The 15,591-nt window shown below is 41.2% G+C and overlaps 1 protein-coding gene across 6 annotated transcripts in view; it reads right to left on the bottom strand.

Annotated features, from left to right (window-relative positions):
- LOC110528215 (SPRY domain-containing protein 3) overlaps positions 1 to 14,597 on the bottom strand; it is a 61,827-nt gene extending 47,230 nt beyond the window's left edge. For 5 of the 6 annotated variants that reach the window (XR_005052634.1, XR_005052635.1, XM_021610074.2 and 2 more), the window contains exons 1-3: positions 14,447 to 14,597; positions 13,710 to 13,835; positions 11,723 to 11,798 (exon numbers count right to left, since the gene is read on the bottom strand). Coding sequence is in view for 4 of the 6 variants with exons in the window: in XM_021610074.2 (XP_021465749.2) it covers positions 11,723 to 11,798; positions 13,710 to 13,828 (195 nt within the window). In the remaining 2 variants the exon portion in view is untranslated. Of the gene's footprint in view, positions 1 to 11,722; positions 11,799 to 13,709; positions 13,836 to 14,248; positions 14,386 to 14,446 lie in introns of those variants that run through there. The other variant, XM_036983805.1, reaches the window with a different exon arrangement.
- Positions 14,598 to 15,591: the final 994 nt, after the last annotated feature.

The raw sequence follows: 15,591 nt of genomic DNA on the forward strand, positions 1-15,591 counted from the left end.
AACCCCCAATCCTATCCATGGTAGGGATTGTATTAACAAAATATATAGGAAAACAATAAAATACAACAATTGATAAAGAAATAAACTACAACTACACTATACCATTCAAGACAGGGCAAGTTGTAAAATAATTATATTTATAGTACTTTACTAATAGATAAGACCGCATTAGAAGAAATGTAATTAGCTAAATAATACATCTTAAAATGTAAGGACACCGAACACAAAAGTACTCCGAATGAACATGGTAGGGGTAAAAACACAGCAAACAGAGGACATAGAAGGCACAGTATGTGGGTATGTGTGGGTGTATTGTGATGGAAGGTGGGGTGTGTGTTTTGTGTTTGGAAAAGTGTGGAGTTAAGTGAAAAAATAAAATGGTTGCAAATCCCAGAGTGTCTGCGAGCATGGGTTGTGAGAGAGCTTTCAATGTTGAGCAGTTATGGGATATAGCGTCATCAAGGCAAAGGGTGGCTACTTTGAAGAATCTCAAATATAAAATATATTTATATTTGTTTAACACGTTTTCGGTTACCTCATGATTCCATGTGTGTTATTTCATAGTTTTGATGTCTCTCTATTCGACAATGTAAAAAACAGTACCAAACTTTTGACTGGTACTGTATATTATCTAGTATATGTAAAGACAAGATTAAATCAGGAATAGTCTGATGGGTGACAATATTAGCCTAATACTTGTGAATTATAGATTATCACTTGTGAATGATGTCCAGCATAAGAAACAACGCCTTTTTTTGCGACTTTTTCTAATCATAGTCGCACACCTCATTTAGCCTAGCCCATGGGCCTAGATGTTTTAATTTGTATCACAACTAAAGTGGCCAAATAACTTCTTAAAACGAAGCAAATTAATCTGCTTTACAAGGGGTGAAAAGCCTAATGGGCATACATAAACAGCGCGTGAGTTTCAAGTTTGGGGAAGATCATTTTCACCATAAACATGCACCTTTATGATAAAAGCATTACATGCATAATTGCATTTGCAGTCACTTTTGATAATGGTGTTTTCCACTAATGGAACATTCAAGCCAATCTGTAAATAGCACACCCAACTACCTCATCCCCATATTGTTATTTATCTTCTTGCTCTTTTGCACCCCAGTATCTCTACTTGCACATCATCATCTGCACATATATCACTCCAGTGTTAATGGTAAATTGTAATTATTTCACCTCTATGGCCTATTTATTGCCTTACCTCCCGACTCGTCTACATGTGGACACACTGTATATAGATTTTTTCTATTGTGTTATTGACTGTACATTTGTTTGTGTGTAACTCTGTATTGTTGTTTTTGTCACACTGCTTCGCTTTATCTTGGCCAGGTCGCAGTTGTAAATGAGAACTTCTCAACTGGCCTACCTGGTTAAATAAAAGGTGAAATAAAAATAAAAGTCTACTACGATGCGAGCATTGCTGCGCTTATAATGTGAAGAAATAGCCCAATAGTTTATGAACATTTTAAGCTAAACTTTCTGATCTGTTGCGTTCGCCACATTGCAAAAATAAGTTTTTATGCTAGTGGTTGTGTTAATTGGGATCTATCACATCCCACAAATGTCCTAGACTATGTTTGGAATATTTATTTATTGCACAGAATACGTCTACTTTTATACTATGGGGGATAGTAGATTGACATAGACTAGTGCTTTTGCTGTTCATTATGCCTACTGATCTTGTTGGCTGACGAAAGGTAAATGCGGACATTACTTCCAATATCTTCAATATGCACCTTGGAATTGGATAAGGACACACGCAGTTGCGTCCCCGATGTATCGGTCTTCACTTGTAGCCTGTGAGTAAGACCCGATTGATTACATGATGGAGCACGTAGAACTCCGGGAGAAGGGCACAGGCCACTGGCCGCAAAAGGCATGGATTATTTTAGGGTGCATTACGGCCACACACATCATGCAGCCTTACAATGTATTAAAAATTCAAATATAGCGCAACGTTTGTAGAACAACTATAGTTACATTAATAACTCTAAATTAAGCATATAGGAAGACCTGTTTTTGGTAACCGCTCAACACAGAATAGCCGCATGTGCGCACTCCCTCAAATCGTTTGGAGAATATATCCTTTCCATTTTATTCAGCTTTTGTTCAATTGTACTCTTCATACTATAAAATACTGCCACGGAATTCTAAGCAAATCTTGTGTGCTAAATCAACTAGTGTAGCCCACAGCCATTTGGCATATCCAGATCAGGGCCTAACATACCTGACAACTCAGAGTATGCTATTCTGTTCTTCAGAAATAGTCTACATTTTCTTCAAATCATGCTTCTTTAGAAGTGTCTAAAATAAAATGATGGGTTTATTGTGAATGTGTTCGGCTATATTACATGGATTTATTAGACTTTCTAAAATGGAAATGTTCCAAAGGTCAGCATCAGTGGCTTGTAGACTATGTGTGGAAGCCAGGAGATGCTAAATGTGCTTATGTTAATTAACAGTCAATTACCGTGAGCCTGACAGTTATTTACTTGACAATCACCGGCTGACAAAAATGTTATGACTGCCACAGCCCTAGACGTGATGCTTGGCATTCAGGCCAAAGAGTTCAATCTTGGTTTCATCAGACCAGATAATCTTTTTTCTCATGGTCAGTCATTTAGGTGCCTTTTGACAAACTCAAAGAAGGCTGTCATGTGCCTTTTACTGAGGAGTGGCTTCCATCTGGCCACTCTACCATAAAGGCCTGATTGGTGGAGTGCTGCAGAGATGGTTGTCCTTCTGGAAGGCTCTCCCATCTCCACAGAGAAACTCTGGAGCTCTGTCAGTTACCATTGGGTTCTTGGTCATCTACCTGACCAAGGCCCTTCTCCACCGATTGCTCAGTTAGCAAAGGGTCTGAATACTTATGTAAATGTGTAACCTTATTTAACTAGGCAAGACAGTTAAGAACAAATTATTATTAAAAATGACGGCCTACACTGGCCAAATTCGGATGACCCTGGGCCAATTGTGCGCCGCCCTATGGGTCTCCCAATCACGGCTGGTTGTGATACAGCCTGGAATTGAACCAGGATGTCTGTAGTGACGCCTCAAGCACTGAGATGCAGTGCCTTAGACCGCTGCGCCACTCTGAAGTGTATTTATGTTTTTTATTTTTAATACATTTGCAAACATTTCTAAAAACCTGTTATTGCTTTGTCATTGTTTGTTTTTTCCATTTTAGAATAAGGCTATAACATAACCTGAAACTAAACCTGAAAACATCACAGACCACTTCAACCATAACATGACCATAAAGGCATTAGCAAGTTGTCCTAACATGCTGAGGGGGAAAAAAGTCCTCATTCACGATTCCCTGTGGGGGTGTCAGTCAGACAGATGCTCACGAGCACCTGCGACTACACACTTTCCTACCGAGGGCGATTAATTATGACATCATCCCTGGGGGGGCGGCTCTAAGCGTGGATGGAGTGCAATCAGAGCACTGACGGATCCAGAGAGAAAAGGGGAAACCATTAAGTCCTTCCCCATGACCTCACTAGCATAGTCCCCAGAGTGTGAGAGAGAATATGCAGCAGTCTGTCTCAATGTTGTGTCATTGTATCATGTTCTGAATCCCATTTGGAGCTCCCTAAATCCTCAGTTAGACTAATGTGGGTTGTGTCCCAAATGGCACCTATGGGGCCGTGGTCAAAAGTAATGCCCCTTTAAAGGGAATAAGGTGCTATTTGGGACGTAAAAGACACTTCAAATGAGATGTACACAGGTGAGCTGGAGATGGGTGCTTTCCAACAGCCCACTGCTAAATGGTCTTAACCTCAAAAACCAAAAGCTTTGATACAAAATACAAGAACCATGAATTAAGTTAAACTTGCAGTTACATGATTTATTAATAAAATCAGTGGTTTGGCAATGATCGTCTTGAAAACATGGGAATATTTCAGTGGATGTGTAAAAAATAAAAATAATAATTACATGGCTTCAGTCCTCTGTTCCATACACAAGGCTGTGTTTTATTCACTTTTAAAAGGATAGGAAGCGATTTTTTACTTAAATTTAGTGTGGTCAAAGACTTAGTTGTAGTCACGATGTGGTTAACTATAACTACAAACATAGTTTGTATTAGATGTTTTAGAGTTTTTATATATTTATTAACTTATTTCCAGATATCTTCAGAACTACCCACAATGCACTATTTCTCAACATCATAGTGCTACCTAGCTAGTTCCAGCTTGCTAACATTAGCTACTAGCCATGCTAGCATGTAATTACATTCCAAACCAAGTGTTGGCGCTTGTGAGCTACTATGTACATCCACAAAGAAGAAACCATATTAATACATGCAGAAAATTGCATCTCCTCTTCTCCTGTGTGTTTGATAGTGGTAGTCTACCAGACAAAACAGAGAAGCTTGTTCTAGGTCCCAAGAAACAAAGAGATCTGAGATCTGAGATCAGAGATCTGTTGCATTTGACAATTAATCTTAATGGTTGTACAGTCGTCTCAAATAAAACTGTGAAGGACCTCGGCGTTACTCTGGACCCTGATCTCTCTTCTGACGAACATAACAAGAATGTTTCAAGGACAGCTTTTTTCCATCTACGTAACATTGCAAAAATAAGAAACTTTTTGTCCAAAAATGATGCAGAAAAATTAATCCATGCTTTTGTTACTTCTAGGTTAGACTACTGCAATGCTCTACTTTCCGGCTTCCCGGATAAAGCACTACATAAACTTCAGTTAGTGCTAAATACGGCTGCTAGAATCCTGACTAGATCCAAAAAATGTATCATATCACTCCAGTGCTAGCCTCCCTACACTGGCTTCCTGTTAAGGCAAGAGCTGATTTCAAGGTTTTACTGCTAACCTACAAAGCATGACACGGGATTGCTCCTACCTATCTCTCTGATTTGGCCCTGCTGTACATACCTACACGTACGCTACGGTCACAAGACGCAGGCCTCCTAATTGTCCCTAGAATTTCTAAGCAAACAGCTGGAGGCAGGGCTTTCTCCTATAGAGCTCCATTTTTATGGAATGGTATGCCTACCCATGTGAGAGACGCAAACTCGGTCTCAACCTTTAAGTCCTTACTGAAGACTCATCTCTTCAGTTGGTCATATGATTGAGTGTAGTCTGGCCCAGGAGTGTGAAGGTGAACGGAAAGGCTCTGGAGCAACGAACCGCCCTTGCTGTCTCTGCCTGGCCGGTTCCCCTCACTCCACTGGGATTCTCTGCCTCTAACCCTATTACAGGGGCTGAGTCACTGGCTTACTGGTGCTCTTTCATGCCGTCCCTAGGAGGGGTGCGTCACTTGAGTGGGTTGAGTCACTGATGTGATCTTCCTGTCTGGGTTGGCGCCCCCCTTGGGTTGTGCCGTGGCGGAGATCTTTGTGGGCTATACTCTGCCTTGTCTCAGGATGGTAAGTTGGTGGTTGAAGATATCCCTCTAGTGGTGTGGGGGCTGTGCTTTGGCAAAGTGGGTGGGGTTATATCCTTCCTGTTTGGCCCTGTCCGGGGGTATCATCGGATGGGGCCAGTGTCTCCTGACCTTTCCTGTCTCAGCCTCCAGTATTTATGCTGCAGTAGTTTATGTGTCAGGGGGCTAGGGTCAGTTTGTTATATCTGGAGTACTTCTCCTGTCTTATTCGGTGTCCTGTGTGAATTTAAGTATGCTCTCTCTAATTCTCTCTTTCTCTCTCTCGGAGGACCTGAGCCCTAGGACCATGCCCCAGGACTACCTGGCATGATGACTCCTTGCTGTCCCCAGTCCACCTGGCCGCGCTGCTGCTCCAGTTTCAACTGTTCTGCCTGCGGCTATGGAATCCTGACCTGCTCACCAGACGTGCTACCTGTCCCAGACCTGCTGTTTTCAACTCTCTAGAGACAGCAGGAGTGGTAGAGATACTCTTAATGATAGGAGTAAATGTCAGTTGGCTTTTCATAGCCTGAGGTGCTGACTTGCTGCACCCTCGACAACTACTGTGATTATTATTATTTGACCATGCTGGTCCTTTATGAACATTTGAACATCTTGGCCATGTTCTGTTATAATCTCCACCCGGCACAGCCAGAAGAGGACTGGCCACCCCTCCATAGCCTGGTTCCTCTCTAGGTTTCTTCCTAGGTTTTGGCCTTTCTAGGGAGTTTTTCCTAGCCACCGTGCTTCTACACCTGTATTGCTTGCTGTTTGGGGTTTTAGGCTGGGTTTCTGTACAGCACTTTGAGATCTCAGCTGATGTACGAAGGGCTATATAAATAAATTTGATTTGTCGACTGAGCGTTGTAGTAGTTTTCCGTCGTTCATAGCTAGTGTGGTAATACCCACATAGTACAGTAATACCCACAATGACAGGGTTACGACTCATTTGTGGCCCAAAAACGAGACTCTAGCTTCAAAGTGGGACCGGTTTGTCCGATTGAAAATAATGGATTGAAGTATGCGCACATCTACTGTATGCGATGCTCATTTCACCCCAGAGGACTTTGATTGCTTAGTATAGCCAGTGGAAGGCAGGATTCGGAATGAGATTATGACTGAAACCAGGTGCAGTGTCAAGCATTAATGTGAAACCTACAACTGATATTTCCTACTGGCCTACCGGTACATCGTAGGTGTCAGCAGTGGAGATAATTTGGGTAAATTCAAATGTGGATTTACCTCACTATATCGCTATTGGATTAGCTGACTCTCCTTCGGCCGGTGAAATGGCCTATCACTCTGAAGGCCTCTCCTTCGCACTTCGGTATCTAACTCAGCCGTCAATCGGAATGTCTCCGCTCTCTCTACTTTATATCTGCTGGCTTTTTTTGTTGTGTTCTGTCATATTACGTCACACCCCATAAATGTTTTTTTCCAGCATGACATATTCTGATAAATTTGATGTAATAACAAAAAAACAAAAAAAGTGAGGTGTAACTTTGCTTTGGGACTTTTTTTAATGCATATTCTAATGCAAAAAATAATATATATATATTACATGTGGTTATGTTTATGCTACCTACCCTTTAAGGTCTTCATTCCTGAAAAGAGGGAAATGTTTTCCTTCCATGAAAGTTAAAGCAGGCGCGTGCGTTCAGTCAGACACTCAATATGTCCTCCAATGTCATACTGTACATCCCAAATAGCATTCCGTTAACATATATAGTGCAATACTATTGACCAGAGTCCTATAGGCCCTGGTCAAAAGTAGTACACTTTAAAGGGAGTAGGGACGGGTGCCATTTTGGACCAACAGACACAAGCAGGACTCCCTCACAAACCACTCACTGCCCTGGCATAGCATACAGTAGGCTCAGGAAGCCAACACTACATACCAGAACCAGACCTTTCCCTATCCCAAAATGTACAGCCAAGTCCTCCTTTCCTGAGCTTTCCCAAAACCCAGGATGATTTTTAACGAGCCTGCTGCCTTCATGATTTAGCCTGGAGGGACTCTTATTAAAAAAAGGTACTGGTGAATAATTGGGGAGTTATATTACACACTGAATTATTTTACACTGGAAAAACTACCATGTTTGATCCATTTGTCAGATAATTTGTTAAAAAAGAAATGATCCAAAAATAACACGCTTTGGATTAGTCTGCAAACTATTTTTAATCAAATGTGTCAGCTAAATTTAGCAACTGTACAGTTCTCTGAGCATAGACAGCAGTTAATCTACAGGGTGTGACTGGCGATGGGCTCAGACTTACAATGCTCGACTTGAACTGTCAAAACACTAGCCTATACAACAGTAGGGAACAGTTTGAGAACAGGGTAAAACCGTGTGGGAACACAAGAGAGGCACATTTTGGACTTGAGTGACATGACTTGAAACTCAACTTAATAGAAAATGAAATAACTTGAGACTTGACTTGGAGCCTCAAGACTCGACTTTGAATTGAGACTGATGACTTGAAATGGTATGGCCATGTTTTATAACGTAATGTCACAGAGTCTGGGGATTACTCTCCACGCAGCTAGAGACAGAAGCCGCAACATCGGTCCTTGTAAAATAAATATGCTAGTGAAAATGCACTCTGCTGTCTGGTTGAATCAGCAAACTGTCAATCAACACAGGTCGGTAGAGCTAGCGTACATCTATAGAAGAATCGGGTGCAGTGCAAAGTTTAAATTGTAGGGAGAGAGGATTGAAATAAATAAATATGCAGCTCCAAAAATGGTTTGGTAATCAAAAGTATTAACTGTTTGCAAGCTTACCGGCAATTGAGCGTCAAGCAACTGTTACTAGCATATGCCTACTGGTCTTTTGGTAAAAATCCACCTTTCCAGAAACAAGTATCTCACCGTTGCCGCTTGCTATAGACCACCCTCTGCACCCAGCTGTGCCCTGGACACAAAATGTGAATTGATTGCCCCCCATCTATCTTCAGAGCTCGTGCTGCTAGGTGACCTAAACTGGGACATGCTTAACACCCCGGCCATCCTACAATCTAAGCTTGGTGCCCTCAATTTCACACAAATTATCAATGAACCCACCAGGTACAACCCCAAATCTGTAAACACGGGCACCCTCATAGATATCATCCTAAACAACTTGCCCTCCAAATACTCATCTGCTGTTTTCAACCAAGATCTCAGCAATCACTGCCTCATTGCCTGCATCCGTAATGGGTCTGCGGTCAAACGACCACCCCTCATCACTGTCAAGCGCTCTCTAAAACACTTCAGCGAGCATGCCTTTCTAATCAACCTGGCCCGGGTATCCTGGAAGGATATTGACCTCATCCCGTCAGTAGAGGATGCCTGGTTATTCTTTAAAAGTGCCTTCCTCACCATCGTAAATAAGCATGCCCCATTAAAAAAAATTAGAACCAGGAACAGATATAGCCCTTGGTTCTCTCCAGACCTGACTGCCCTTGACCAGCACAAAAACATAATGTGGCGTTCTGCATTAGCATCGAATAGCCCCCGTGATATGCAACTTTCAGGGAAGTTAGGTAACAAATATACACAGGCAGTTAGGAAAGCTAAGGCTAGCTTTTTCAAACAGAAATCTGCATCCTGTCGCACAAACTCAAAAAAAAGTCTGGGACACTATAAAGTCCATGGAGAATAAGAGCACCTCCCCCCAGCAACCCACTGCACTGAGACTAGGAAACACTGTCACCAATGATAAATCCACTATAATTGAGAATTTCAATAGCATTTCTCTACGGCTAGCCATGCTTTCCACCTGGCTACCCCTACCCCGATCAACAGCCCTCCACCTTCCACAGCAACTCGCCCAAGCCTCCCCATTTCTCCTTCACTGGTCACTATAGCAGCACCCACCCATAGCACGCGCTCCAGCAGGTATATCTCACTAGTCACCACCAAAGCCAATTCTTCCTTTGTCCGCCTCTCCTTCCAGTTCTCTGCTGCCAATGACTGGAACGAACTGCAAAAATCACTGGAGCTGGAGACATCTCCCTCACTAGCTTTAAGCACCAGCTGTCAGAGCAGCTCACATATCACTGCACATGTACATAGCCCATCTGCAAATAGCCCATCCAACTACCTCATCCCCATACTGTATTTATTTATTTATCTTGCTCCTTTGCACCGCAGTATCTCTACTTGCACATTCATCCTCTGCACATTCTACCATTCCAGTGTTTAATTGCTATATTGTAATTACTTCGCCACCATGGCCTATTTATTTCCTTACCTCCCTCATTTGCACATGCTGTATATAGACTTTTTCTACTATATTATTGATTGTATGTTGTTTATTCCATGTGTAACTCTGTTGTTGTATGTGTCAAACTGGCCACCTTCTTGTCCAGGTCGCAGTTGCAAATGAGAACTTGTTCTCAACTAGCCTACCTGGTTAAATAAAAGGTGAAAAAAATATATAATCTCAAAATTGCTTGAAATGAATAATTCACTTATGAAGTCTTAACCAAGTCGGTGGCCAAGCCCACGTGAACACAGACATGACACCGACATTATGGAATGCCCCCTTTTCCCAGAAGTGTAGAAATCCTACTTCCGTCAAAATGTACATTAGTCCAACGAGACAAGCAGCGTGAGCTGAGAGGTACATAATGGCTAGAAACTCTGAAAGTTTCAACAGAGAAGGAGAAAATATCTGCAAGTCAAGAAAACGCAGGGACTGGAGTCCCTACATTGAAATGGCTACTACGCTATAGACTAGAAAGCATACGGACGGTGTTGAACCGGACGTCACGAATGGTTAAGAAATCTACAAAACTACACAGGAACATCCAGTCTGCAGCTGTTTACGTACTTTAGTCTGGTAAACGCGACCGAGGACCACCGGGTGGTACTCTGAAAGATCTACTCTGGAGAACATTTCCCTATCAAACGGACCATTGGTATGTCTGACCTATCCATTATAACAGACACTTCCAGAACAAAGGGAACAAGCTATAACTACAAAATACTTTGATCTCTGGTGGACAAACCAGAGACTTTCTGTCGACTGACTCTCCAGCAGATGGACCGGCTTTTTCAGAGAGACAAAGGCATACACTCGTAAATATGTACATTGCGAATGAGCGGCTGTTCATGTGTATTACCATTTCCATGAGCCTAGTTATCAGCTGTGTGTATGATAGTGGAGTCCTTTGTCTTTTCTCTTGCTCTTTCTTACCTGCCTCTCCCTTTTCATTTGGTGTAACAAGCCATCATATAGGTTTAGTCCACCAGGGACTTTTCATTGTATCATGTTAGTAACCAATGTATAACCTGTGTGTGTTTGTGTACTTCTGTGTGATTATTTAGTTAGTTAGTAAATAAATAGTTAAGCCAATTGGTATATTGCTGATTCATCATTTATACTAGGGTTCGTGCAGATATCCAAGAGTTTGCGACATTTGGAATGAGACTGATAGAAGATAAACAATTAATTAATGACTGAAATGTAAGAGATATTTATATCTTAAAGAGTTAATTCGGAAAACAGTAACTCGTTAAATAAACTTTTTCCATGGTGCCCCAAGATTGCAAATTAGTTCATTGTTACGGGATTAATTTAATCATCGTAATAATTAAACATTGTTAATCAATTTGATAAAACAATCGTCATCACATTAATGATAATCAAGACACAACAGCTGCTACTCGCTGTTTATCTATACATAGTCACTTCTCCCCTACAAACATGTACATATTACCTTAACTAACCTGTACCCTCACACACTAACTTGGTACCAGTATCCCCTGTAAATAGCCTCATTATTGTTATTTTATTGTGTTACTTTTTTAAAAGTTTTTTTAACTTTAGTTTATTTGTATCTTTGTAGTGACTGGGTTTATTGACACACCATCCAAGGTGTAATTAATAACATCACCATGCTCAGAGGGATATTCAATGTCTGCTTTTTTTTAAAGCATTAGAACACCTCCCTGGTCTTTGTGGTTGAAATTCAATCTGTGTTTGAAATTCACTGCTCAACTGAGGGACCTTACAGAGAATTGTATGTGTGGGGGGGTACTGAGATTAGGTAGTCATTCAAAAATCACATTAAACACTATTATTGGACAGTCCATGCAACTTATTGTGTCTTGCCATAACAAAGGGGTCGAATACTTATTGACCAGACATTTTAGCGTTTCATTTTTGATTAATTTGTAAAAATGTCAAAAAACATAATTCCACTTTGGCATTATGGGGTATTGTGCTAGTGATACATTTTAAATTCAGGCTGAAACACAACAAAATGTGGAAAAAGTCAAGGACTGTGAATACTTCCTGAAGGCACTGTAACTAACTCTGTATTGAATCCTACCTCAAAGTAGCAGTTTCCTTTGGATAACGGCCTTGGAGCCACGTAGCAGCCAACTTCATCAGAGTTCCCTTGGTAACTGTAACAGAATTTCAGAAATGTGTTTACATTAATCGTATCGCATTTGCAAATGTACTCAACAAACATACAAGCATATGCTACACAACATACAGTTGTTATTTAACTTGTGGATGGTACAGGTCAGCCAAGTCAGTGAGAGGAGGACAGTGTGAAAGAAAGTATGAGTCTAAAGCAGGGGTCTCCAACCTTTTCTAGCATGAGAAGAGCTACATTTTTTTTTTAAAGAAACATGTTGCAAGCTACTCGTTTTTTTATAGATTTCAAATTAGGCACATACTTCTCTGCTCCTCTACCCTGCAACTCTTCACCCGGAACAAGAGACATGTTTTCTGTCAATATACCTGGTAAAATAATGGTTAAGGGGGCTAAAACATAAAATTGTTTTTGGTATTTTCCTGAATTCTGTCTGTTCTCGGTTTTATTTTTCCTGGTTTGGGATTGTTTTGGTTTTATTCTTAATATTACAATTATTCATAGTGAATGTTCATGACAATGATTAAATCAAATCAGAAGACCATTGTTGATTTTAGTGTAATTCCTCTTTAATTGCACATTTAGCAAGAGAGTAATGTGTCAGTCTAGAGATGTTTCTGCTGTTAGGCCTGCTACTGCAACATGTCATGGCACAGTTTGCAAAACAATGGCCACCCAATTGATACAAATAATCATGATATAGTTATGTCAGTTACGCCTACATGGCAGTTAACATTTAACTTAGAAGGTTTTTGGGGAAAGTCTTTCTGTATACCCACAAGACGGTTATAATTAGTATCGCTAACTGGCTACATACATAGTGAAAGACAAACGTGCGCACAGACAGAAGGACAATTGCTGGAAATGAGTTGGCAGATGTGTTACGTTTGGCTTTTTAAGCCAATAGAGGCTAACCAAGAGTGGGATAATCCTGGTCCCAGTACAAACTGATCTCGCTCACCAGCCGGCTCTCTTTCTTTAGAGATGTCTGGGTTCCGAGCTCCTCAGGACGAGACTTTTTTTTTTTGAAGGGGGTGGATCAGCTTTAATATTGCAGATAGATTGTTGCTTACATCAATGTAATTGTCTGCATCTGGACTTGACTGGAAGTCTATGGCAGTCTATGATTTTAATTGGCTAATCTCTCAGTCCATCACCATCTAGCCCAACCCTTAGAACCTCCCCTCTGAATTGTGGATTTCAAAGCACGAGCAGTGCAAGTAGGTGATTCGTTTTGCATGGCCCGGTGCCCCAGGTGGCGTGGTTTGCTGATTATCAACCATTCCATTGGTCCTAAGGAGAAATCTCCACCCAGCCGGGGAACCATGCCATGCAAGGCTCCCGAGTGGCGCAGAGGTCTTAGGCACTGCATCTCAGTGCAAGAGGCGTCACTATAGTCCCTGGTTCGATTCCAGGCTGTATCACATCTGGCTGTGATTGGGAGTCCCATAGGGCAGAGCACAATAGGCCCGGCGTCGTCCAGGTTTGGCCGGGCTAGGCCGTCATTGTAAATAAGAATTTGTTCTTAACGGACTTGCCTAGTTAAACAAAGGTGAAATAAAATGTAAAACCATTTTTAAAAACTCACCAAGGGCTTGAATAAATTGTGTTACTACTCGGCTGTTCGACATGACTGCAAAAATCACCTTGCGTAATAACTAATTATTATTTTTGTAGATCAGTCAGTCAGTCACAATTTACCCAGAATGCATCACATATTTGACGTTCTTGACCCGTTGGGTCCCCAGAACCAGGAATTTTAGTAAATTGTCCATTTGGGTCAATTGTAACTACTCAGAACCAGGGTTGAGGAACACTGGGCTGGCTAGAGTGTCATTATCTCTCATGCCTCATACTACACTTCACCAAGCAGCATTCCGGGTATGTGTAAATGTACTTGGCGAATAAAAGTAATTCTGACAGTTTTCATACACACCTGAGCACTTCTCCATCCCTCATCATCCTCTTGAACCGCTCGCGGTACCGCACGGCCCGCACCTCCCGTATCCTCCGCCTCCAGTTCATAAAGCGGTAATGGGGGTTGATTTCGTCCATCGTTTACCTGAGGACAGAGACATGAACCACGAGGTGCTCATCCCTTACGCTCATATAATTTTTTACAGAGACCGCTTCATATGAATAGCAGGCTCCACGCACGGAATATGGACTCAGAGGTGGTCGGTGTGTTGCGCCGGCATTGTTTGGGTCAGTTGGATCAAAATCAAACTGAAAATGAAATGCCCGGCAAAAGTAGCAAGCTTGGGTGAGGGTGTCTAATAATAACATATTTAATGTACGGTTTAATACCTACTTAATACACTAGCTAGCTATATACCTACCAATGCATGACACATAGCTAAATGAACGAGCTACAGTTGCCAACTGCATAGCTAACGTTAACAGCAGGGCTGTATTCATTCCGCCGATACTGTTGCAAAACGTTTCTTAAACGGAACGCAACGGGGAGGTACTTACCGAAACGTTTTGCAACTGTTTGGACTAATAATAACGCCACTGGGAAATAGCTAGCTGGCTGGCTATGATGCTAGCTATCCACATCAAGCACTTGGCGACTTCACACACAGGAAGAACATAATTCCGTACGTAGCATATCGTCTCACACGTCCGGGAACGTTTTATTTTATTTATAAAACACACACAAAAGTTGCCCACCTTGCCGTTAGACTTCTATCTTTCAAGTGGCCGCATTCGTTTTTGTTTACATATTTCCAGTACGTCGAGCTCCATCAAAACAAATTCCGCAGAGTTCAAATGGCGCCTTCTAATGACATCATTTACTTTCTAGAAAATGTACGGTTCCGGGTAAATTTCGAGCTCTTGCATCAGCAATCTAAATAAACTACTCTTTATTGTAGCTGTTTAATTAATATTATGGGTAGACTATATGACAGGGGAAAGAATATTTCCGTGGTACTAAGTTCTGATAACATGTAGTGGGCATGTTGGTAGTTTACTTTTCAAAGAGCATGATCATCAAAATTGACTAGGCTCTTGACCATGAACATTTGTATTAGCCTATACTGTGTGTGGTATGGAGGATGAGTGAGTGAGATAGAGAATTTGAGGTGACAGTAAAATAATAAATGACTAATTATGGGACAGAGGCATGTGTAAGGAGAAATTCTGAGTTCTGTGGGGGGTACTTCTAGTTAGGTGTGGAAAGGGAGGGTTTCCATAGGTAAAATCATCCATAGATTCTGGCACATTGCTTGGAACATTTTCGATTGTGAGATGTGTGAACCAAATAGAGTTCATATGGTGAACTGCCAGCAAATTGTTCTTGTCTTTACATATTTCTTGCCAGATTGGCTTTAGCATCAAACAGCATTCTTTTAAAAAACTTATTTTTTTTAAATAAGTTGTTTTTTTAGAGGTGGTCTTCCCACTCAAAGTCATTCACTAGTCCATTATCATGACACACACACAGAGGAATGTGTTTCCTGTGATGGAAGAAATAATCATGTGGGCGACTCCATGCCAGTGTAGGCTTTCTGGTACTTTGAAGGATATCACCAATTTTATACCCCAAAATTGACATTATAGGTCATTAACTAATCACAGACCTCCATTAGGATTGCACATTCAGCAAATCACCAGCAGAAGGAGTTCCTTTTGAATCAATTTCCATTCACTGTTGGTGGTGCTCATAAAATTGATCATACTTTTAGAATTAGCAGAGAACACACACTGGAAGTTTAATGCACTTGTAGAGTATATTGTTCTAACAATATGTCATAAAATGAACAAAATCTAAATCTTTAACATGATTACTGTTGGAAAATGTCCAGATTAATTAT

Source organism: Oncorhynchus mykiss, chromosome 7 (genome assembly GCF_013265735.2).
Source record: "Oncorhynchus mykiss isolate Arlee chromosome 7, USDA_OmykA_1.1, whole genome shotgun sequence".
NCBI classification, from domain to species: Eukaryota; Metazoa; Chordata; class Actinopteri; order Salmoniformes; family Salmonidae; genus Oncorhynchus; species Oncorhynchus mykiss.